Source organism: Nuphar pumila, chromosome 12 (genome assembly GCF_984573655.1).
Source record: "Nuphar pumila chromosome 12, dmNupPumi1.hap1.1, whole genome shotgun sequence".
Lineage (NCBI taxonomy): Eukaryota > Viridiplantae > Streptophyta > Magnoliopsida > Nymphaeales > Nymphaeaceae > Nuphar > Nuphar pumila.
Window position 1 is genome coordinate 9,457,323 of NC_143260.1, and position 8,902 is coordinate 9,466,224.

At 36.8% G+C, this 8,902-nt stretch overlaps 1 protein-coding gene across 1 annotated transcript; it reads left to right on the plus strand.

Moving 5' to 3' along the window:
* Positions 1-6,664: 6,664 nt before the first annotated feature.
* On the plus strand, positions 6,665-8,627 carry LOC149819930 (two-component response regulator ORR3-like). The gene is made up of 5 exons (XM_089982480.1): positions 6,665-6,903; positions 7,020-7,072; positions 7,164-7,241; positions 7,339-7,409; positions 8,153-8,627. Exons 1-5 carry the CDS (start codon positions 6,789-6,791, stop codon positions 8,403-8,405), a joined length of 570 nt encoding a protein of 189 aa, XP_089838606.1. The 5' UTR covers positions 6,665-6,788; the 3' UTR covers positions 8,406-8,627.
* Positions 8,628-8,902: the final 275 nt, after the last annotated feature.

Below are 8,902 nucleotides of genomic sequence, written 5' to 3' on the forward strand. Positions count from 1 at the left end.
GAATGACACCAAAAACCAGGGTGAAAACCTGGTTTTTGGTGTCAAATCTGGTTTTTAGTGAAAAAACTTGGTTTGGTAACTGGTTGGGTGCCACCAAACTAATTTTAAGTAAAATCTTATTTGGTAGAAACTGGGTTTTCAACATAGTTTTACCATTCTCACTCCCCGAAGTTTTGTTCAACTGGGTTGATAGGGAAAAGGGTCACAACCTTCACAGTCCCCTCCTGACAGAAAATGGCTGATTTTAACACTTAATTCTTTTTCTGAGTTTCAATAGCCATTTTCGGCCACCCACCAGCCAGAAAATGGCTGGGATGGAGTCATCCTGGCCAGCCACTTTTTTTTTATATGGGTCATTTTCAGTCACCCACCAGCTAGAAAATAGTCTTCTTGGGGCCATTGGGCAAGAGTGGCATTATCCCAGTCATTTTCTGGCTGGTGGGTGGCCAGAAATAGCTAGCCTCTGTTTTTTCTTCTTTCTTATTTTGTTTTAGTATTTTTATTGGTGATCCAAACAACCTAACCAGGTAGTCTTTTGGCAAACTCGGAGGTGTGGATGTGCTGATTTTTCACCAAAAATAATGGGTTTCAAAAATATAAATATTTTTTATAAATCAGATTTTAAGAAAATATGAATGCTTGGCTTGCAAGTTGATCGTCTTTCTTCCTTAAGTGGAGGAATCAGCTCCAACAGGATCGTAACTGCTCGGATTGGATCTTCACATATTCGGGTCGTACATATCTTCATGTGGCCTCAAAATAAGAAAACAAGACCTTGATAGTGTTAGGCACCACCGAAGCTCGAAAAAATACAAGAACACAAAAGGATGCAAGACATACGATAAAACAGAACTAGAACAATAAACACAAATAAATAAATAAAATAAAATAAAATATGAGAGAAAGTGATCACCACATGCTTAGACGATAGCCATGGTTTTAGAGAGCGTGAAATGAATCCGACAGTTCTATGGCTTTGTAGGAGTAGGTCCAGCAGAGCAGAGCAGACTCACTAGGCTAGGTTAGGGTCCTAAGACTAGGTTAAATGGGCTAGATAGGCTCAACAAAGTAGGGTTGTCTGGGCTAAAGTGGGTACCCTGATGTAGGATATCCTTATCTTGGGCCAAGCTTTCTCAAGCCTCTCTCTCTCTCTCTCTCTCAACTTGTGGTAGCGGTCAAACCTTATTTATAGAGTTTAGATTGGACTATAGACTCGAGATCTCATATTTAAGATCTAATTCTAATAAATTTTGGACTTAAGGATCCAGATCTGGCTATAGCACAACAACCTGAATATGATATAGTGGCTAATTTGGGTGTCAAGCTCTCATTGGCCTAAGTTGTATGGCTTATCCTAAAGGGTATTTCTATAATTGGATAGAACAAGATTTTTGGCACGTTAAGTAGGCTTGATTTTGGGTTTATGATTTTTCGTAGTTTTGGAAAGATGGATATGACTTGTCCTTGTTTTCATGTGCATCTCAATCTAAAATGAGCAACTCTCTTTTGATGACAAGTCAAATTTCTTAACTTCTCATCCGACTCAATCAATTTGAGGGTCAAAATTATACTCAAAGTGAACCTTTCTTAACAAAATAAGTTTTTCTTTAAAACAAATCAACCTATTTTGGTTATAACTTTGTATTCCAATATCAAAATGACATGATTTTCATAAAGTTTGAAAGCTAAGATTGTCTAGTAATTTCATCTTTTGGGCAAAACTTTGATGAAGTTGTTTTGTAAGCTAAAAGATGAAGCGAAAGCCAGGAATAGGACAAGAAGACTTAGGGCTACTGGCTTTTGAAAGCATGACCTTCTACTCAAGACAACTGGGTCAAAATTGGGTTTCTACAATAGGTTAGCCAAAAACCTAGCTTTGAATTGAAAATCAAGTGGCTTGTCCTTCCTAATTTGAGTATGAATTAGTACAAAACATATTATTTTTTGTTGTTTTATTGTATGTTTTGCAAATCAAATCTTATAAATGTGATCCTTATAGTTCATTTATTAGAGAACATCTATTTGATGAGAAATTTATTATGTTAATGAGGGTTTCTAAAAGAACCTAAGATCAATGGTCTATATTGTATCAAAACTATACAATAAAAAAATCCATTTTTTTCATTAAATCAGTTCTATACAAAGCATGTTTAATAGTAAAAAGACTATGATAAAGACATCTGCAACCTCGAATTAGTAAAAAAGCACTTGCAGCTATGACTTTTTAGAAGTGGTCCATACCGATTCCATACTCCATTAGGGGGGACTCATCAATCTCAATCTCAATCTCGCACTCCCATACATATAAATATAAATAATATATATATAAGTAGCCGTAATGTCTATCTTTACACTTTATTGCTTTTATTATTTTTCCTTTATTTGTCTTAAAAGATCTCTTTCTTCCCACTCTTGCATTTCTTTTCTCCTGTTTCACAACATTTTCTGTTTGTTTAGTTGAAATTTACTTTTAAACTTGTAACCATTTTTATGTTTTCTTTTACACACTTATTATAATTTTCTATTAAACTTTATTAAAGTTTTACCTTTGCTATTCCTTCAAGGAGAAAGGGAGATTAAACTAACAATAAAAGAAGTGATCATTACGAATAAAAGGGGGAACAAGGTATCACCCAAAAGATAGAAAATTGAAAGAAAAGGGAAGAGAGAGACGTCGATCTCCCACCTACAAATACTTTAATCACAATGTTGTGAGTATCTGTGCGTATCGGCAGAAATCGATACGCTTCACCCCTGAATCGGCTATTTTTTAATAAATGTAAAAAATACTTAATATTATTTTTATGGCTTTAACTCGTGCCATGTTATGATTGATACATAATATTTTTATTATTAGTTTTTGGCTGATTCAGAATGATTCACTTGAATATCGGTCTAGCGACCTGAACCGTTGGCCAAACGATACAGGGCCGATACCTGATACTGAGAACATTGCTTAATCATGCTAAATAAGCTAAACGGTATCTTAAATTTAAGTCCCATTCAAAAATAAAGCACAGCCAGAAATGTTATTTATGTGGGTGAGCCCACACACTCTCAGCTAACCAGTTACATTAAACACTGCAATAATAGATAATCTTAGAAAATCTGATTATGAGTTCATGATAATTGCCCCCATCAAGCAGACAATTCTCCTTTTAAAATTTTTGTAATGGCTATCTAGTGCCCCAAGTCAAGTAATTATCTGCTTTAAATTTTTGTAAGCTAATGGGAATTGCCTTTTTTGGATTTATAACCTGAAGAAACTGCACCCTGCAGGGAGACCTGATGGTGCTATAGCCCAGCCTGCCATACCTACAGTCGTCATGCCGGCAGCCTAAAACTCTGAGGCTAAGACCCCTGCCCTCGAGGCTTACGCTACACGTTGGCTTGCGCAAAGGGACGGCACCCATGGGAATCGAACCTTGACTGTCATCTAGCAGCCAAGAACCCACCCCACTACCCCAATCCCCCTTGGGGCCTAATGGAAATATTTATAGATAAGTAGAGAAATAACATAAATTTCTAAATAATTATTGAAAGAAAAGGCATTTACATTTAAAAAAAATATTGTAATCCTTGTATACAAATACAATACTATGTCACATTCCCATAAGTAGAGGTGGGCACTGGGTCATTCTGCCCGCGGGCTGGCCTGGTCCAGGTGGGCCGTGCATGGACCAATATATTTGAACCGGTTCAGGCCAAGCCAGGTTCAAATATATGTATATTATGTTACATAACATATAATACATTATATATAACATATAATACATTATATATAACATAATATACATAACATATAATACATTATATATAACATAATATACATAGCATATAATACATTATATATAACATAATATACATAACATATAATATAATATATGATATATTTTATATATAATATAATAAATGTTATATTTTATATATAATATAATATACATTATATAGTATATAATATGCCCGTTCGGGCACGATTAGCTAGGTTCATGGGCCCAACAGGCCAGCCGTAGGCTTGGGTTTTTCCGACAAGCCAGCCTGATCTGGGCCTTTGGCCCGGCTCGGTCCATTAATGGGCCGGCTCGATGCCCACCCCTACCCACAAGGACCCCACCATCCTGACAAGGGGTGACCATACCTAACATAGGATCACCGCATTTCGAAGCCTATGGGGCATCCCTTGCTGCAAGGTGGAAATTGAACTCTATAGTGAACAGGTGGGGACCTCGTGGTTTTTACCCAGAGCAGTTCAAGTGATCTCACTATCCACAAATTGCATAAAGACAGTGGGGTCCTCGTAGGATGAAGTAATAGACGGTGAAGATGTCAAATCACTTTGATCTGCTTTAGTTTTCACCAGCCTTGCCACTTTTGCATTCAGTGATTTTTTTTTTTTGAGGGGAGCTAGTGGTTGATGTACTCTCCTCTATGGTGAATAGCATTTAAGAAATCACCTAAAAAGAAAAAAAGAAAACTATGGGTATCATCAATTAACAATGGCTTAACCTACTTAAGCATCCAATGAGCCCAAACATTAAAAAAAGATGCTGCAAGGATAAGGACTCCCTGTGGACATGACAGGGGAACATATAGATGACATGCCTCTACCCCATTTGGCTTCATTGCCATCACTTCTATGTTAAAAATATGTTTGGTGGTTAGGTGGCCTGATGCTGCTGGTCCTGGTGCAGTAGTTCTCAAAGTTGGTTATAATCAATAGAACCAAACAACCCCCAACAAGCGGAAAGTCAGGTAAAATTTTTTGAACCACTCTCAAGTCTAAATGGTTTTGGTATATTCATATAGAAAACATCCATAGGTAAATTGCCTTGTAGCTCAAAAACAAAAGATGGTACATGGGCAATAGGATCCACTGCAAATCATATCTGTCAGATGGACAACAAGGTCCATGGCAAGCAGATCTTGAGGAAATCAAATAAGTTTGCCTCCCCTTTGCTTCCACCCACTTGGTCAACATGGGGTAGAGCACATGACTTTGACACGCCAAAAGGTTGACAAGGATAAGGAAATAAGGGTGGCCCTTAAAATAAAGTTATAAATGATCTGTACTAAGTTCAAAAGAGCAATGGCCACAACCTTAAATCAGGTTATCTATGTAAACAGACATTTATTTTATAACTCAGTGTTTCAAACAAGAGACCAAAACACTAGAAAATTTTCTGCTAAGCCACTCGAGTTTAGATTGTTTCCTCCCTAACCTATTTTTTTTTTTTTTACACTGAAAAACCATGTTGCAGAGGGATTCTAACCCCTACCAGATATCTCTCTTAAGCCTCATGTTGCAGAGGGATTCTAACCTGAGCCTTCAGCTTGGCACAGGACCCCGCTTACCACATGGGATACCACCTTGATGGTTTACATAATATTAATTATTATTGGTTTAAGTGATCCTGTGAGATATCTAATTAATCGATGGCCTAAGAAACTGATCAGACCCTAAGTTTGTGTTCTGAAATGTTGTTTTTTATTTTAATAAGAAACTATGGGTCATAGAATCAGATCCCAGTTTGTTAAGCACAAAGCAAACAAAGATCCAATCCAAAACCCATCTGATTTATATTAGGGATGCCAATGGTTTGGATCCAGAACAGCCAAATACATGGGGGAGTCGGATCCAGTCAGATCCAGAACAGTCGAAAATTGAAAAACTCACATCCTGAACCCGACCCATTTGCATCCTTAATATATATTGCTAAATTAGCCCAAATTGGCATCTAATTCCGAACTAAACAGAGTCGGGTCTGCTGCCAATACAACAATTAGCAGTTTGTGGGATGGGGTGTTTGACAGTTTAGGTTCAAATTTCATGGGCATTATCCTCTGAATAAGCCAAAGCTTGGCGACTCCCTGGAGTCGAGGGGTATAACCTCTTGGAGTTTTTGCACCGAGACATAAACAGACACCGTAAGTACCGCAGGGTGAGCCGGCGCGGCTAGGTCTATGAGGCGGCGAGTAAAAAAAAAACAATCAGCAGTTTTATGTTGATCCCATGTTCACCATGAAATGGTGGCAGTACTGTGGTTCCCTTGTAACGCAATGTCTAACAATGGAAGTACGATTGAATTTCAAAATATTCTAATAGAATCATTTGGTTATTAACTGTTCTTGAAGCTTCTTCAATCCTTTGAGATAACGAGTGATCGCCTTTCTTTGATTAAAAAACCAGTGAATTTAAAAAGAACAAACATGAGATCACCAAATCTACACAGCGGATCATGTGGGCCATCATTGCACTACCAATGACCAGATTGTGAAAAAGACGCTGGCAAACCAAATTACCAAAAGACTTCCATCAATTTGGTCAAATACAATACAACCCCAAGTGTCACAACATCTTGACCTTAAAGAAAATGACAGTAAAACTCCCTCTGAGTTTCACAATCATGGCTCTCTAAATCAATGGGAAGCTGGAAATCAAATGAAAGATGTGGGTTACATATTGCAATTAATCTCAAAAAAGGCCTGTCCTATCCAAAGAACTCATCTACCCTTCTGCAGTTTCTGCTTTCCTTTGTACTGCTTATGTAACAAAGAAGTCAGAGGAAAAGAAAGAGAGGAGATCTCCAAGCAATCTCACGTTTCCCATTTGGGCCTAATGGAATTTGTAAGATTCGGTGAAAATCTGGTCGGATCTTGCAGTCTAAGATCTTGGGTGCGTCTATTTCAGCGCAGAATGTGATGGGCTTTTTTTCATTGAGCTCTTGAGAGCCATCAGCAGACCCTCAACCCCTTCTTTCTCTGCAACCCTTTTGGGATTCTTGTGCCAAATGGAAGCCATGGGTGCAACATCCGCAAAATCTCCCTTTCATGTTCTTGCAGTCGATGACAGCCTCATAGATAGGAAACTGATAGAGAAACTCCTCACAATATCTTCCTATCAAGGTATGTTTTAATCAAAGCCAAGAATTATTTCTTCTAACCCCTCGTCTGTTCGTCTTCCTTCTTTAAGCTTCTTTCTTTTTTTCTGTTTTTTGATGTGTGGGTATTGTTTGGTGCAGTTACCACCTTTGATTCTGGGACAAAAGCTTTAGAATATTTGGGTTTGAATCATGTATGTATTTGTTTTTTGGTGCTTCTTTTTTGGATGATAAGCTTCCTGGTATTTTTGTTTGATTGCTGATGTTGGGTGTTTTTTCATATAGGAAATGGAGGTTAGTTTGATTATTACAGACTATTGCATGCCTGGGATGACCGGTTATGATTTGTTAAAACAGATCAAGGTGGGTTAATTATTTTTTTAATCTTAATTTGATGTATTTTTCTTTTCTTTTTACAATCCCCTGTTCTTAGTCCTTACAGTTGTCCCAATTATTACAGGGGTCTTCTTCTTTAAGGGATATACCTGTTGTGGTTATGTCTTCTGAGAATTTTCCGTCTAGGATTAACAGGTGAGAACAAAGTTTTCTTGGTTTATATATATATATATATATATTTGCTACAATCGATTGTACCCAAAATCGAGTTGGAATCTCCTGATGCATATTGTTTTGGCTCAATCTAATATCATAGATGTGTTCAGCATACTCTATTTAGTAGGAATCTACTCTTGGATTATGTTTCTTCCACGAAAAAACATGTTTTTATGAGTTGGAAAAAATCGATAAATTCATAGCAGTTGGTTTTTGGATTGCCAGAAAAACCTGCATACAGATAGGATTCTCGCGACCAAGAAGCGGCGTTTTGCTAAGTCTATTGTAGATATTGTAGCAAATATATATATATATATATATATATATATATATATATATATATATATATATATATATATATATATATATATATATATATATATATATTTCGATTGTACCCACAATCGAGTTGGAATTGCATGATGCATGTTGTTTTGGCTCAATCTATTCTCATACATGTATTCAGCATACACGGAATCGACTTTGGGATTATGTTTCTTCGACCAAAAAACATGTTTGGAAAAAATTGATACATTCATAGCAGTTGGTTTTTGGATTGCCAGAAAAACCTACATAATGGTAGGATTCCCGCGACCAAGAAGCTGAGTTTTTCTAAGTCGACTGAAGATATTGTAGCAAATATTAATCCCATATATATACCTCTGTTTTTGAGTTGTTACTGTGTTGTGAACCTCGGTTGGCTAAAAATTGAATGGCAACAGGTGTTTGGAAGGAGGGGCAGAGGAATTCTTTGTGAAACCAGTACAATTGTCAGATGTCAATAAGCTTAGACCTCATTTACTGAAAGGGAAAACCAAAGAGATGCAATTTCCACAGCAACCACAACAACAACAACACCAGCCACTGCAGCAACAGCAGCAGCAACAATTGAACCCAAACAAGAGAAAAGGGAAATCAGATATTTTTTCCCCAGAGAGTAGAAGACTCAGATTTGGTGGGTTGGCATTGTCCTGACTCTTAGATGTATGTGGAAACTCTTTTGGATGACCATCAACCAAAAGATGCTGTTTGTCTTTGTCAATACATGGATGATGGTGAATTCTTTTCCCTTCTAGTAGAGAGTTAGTGCCCTGTAAATCCATTCATTCAACTTCTGATCTGCTCAATTTTGGAGATGTCATGTATCTATGGGATAACAAGTTAATGACTTATTTGGAACTAGTTATAACTAGCATATTGCTGATGAATTCCTCCTTTCTTGCACAATTTTTTTTTTTTTTGGGGGGGGGGGGGATTAAGAAAAGAATCACTGAGATATGCAAGTGGCGTATTACATATATTGACTTGGTGATGTAATTCTGTATAAATGATGAAAAGTATGTAAACGTAGTCACAAATATAGACGTATTTTTTAAAATCTCTGTGATTTTATCCTCATGTTACTGCATTGTTAACATGATATTATATTTTTTATGTTTTTCTTGTATTTCTATATATTTTCTTTTAAATCC

What these genes read in the sequence shown, in the direction of transcription:
- LOC149819930 (XM_089982480.1), top strand. Translation starts at nt 6,789, where the DNA reads ATGGAAGCCATGGGTGCAACATCCGCAAAATCTCCCTTTCATGTTCTT. An exon ending in CACAATATCTTCCTATCAAG is followed by an intron (nt 6,904 to 7,019) that starts GTATGTTTTAAT and finishes TGTTTGGTGCAG; the next exon opens with TTACCACCTTTGATTCTGGG. An exon ending in ATTTGTTAAAACAGATCAAG is followed by an intron (nt 7,242 to 7,338) that starts GTGGGTTAATTA and finishes CAATTATTACAG; the next exon opens with GGGTCTTCTTCTTTAAGGGA.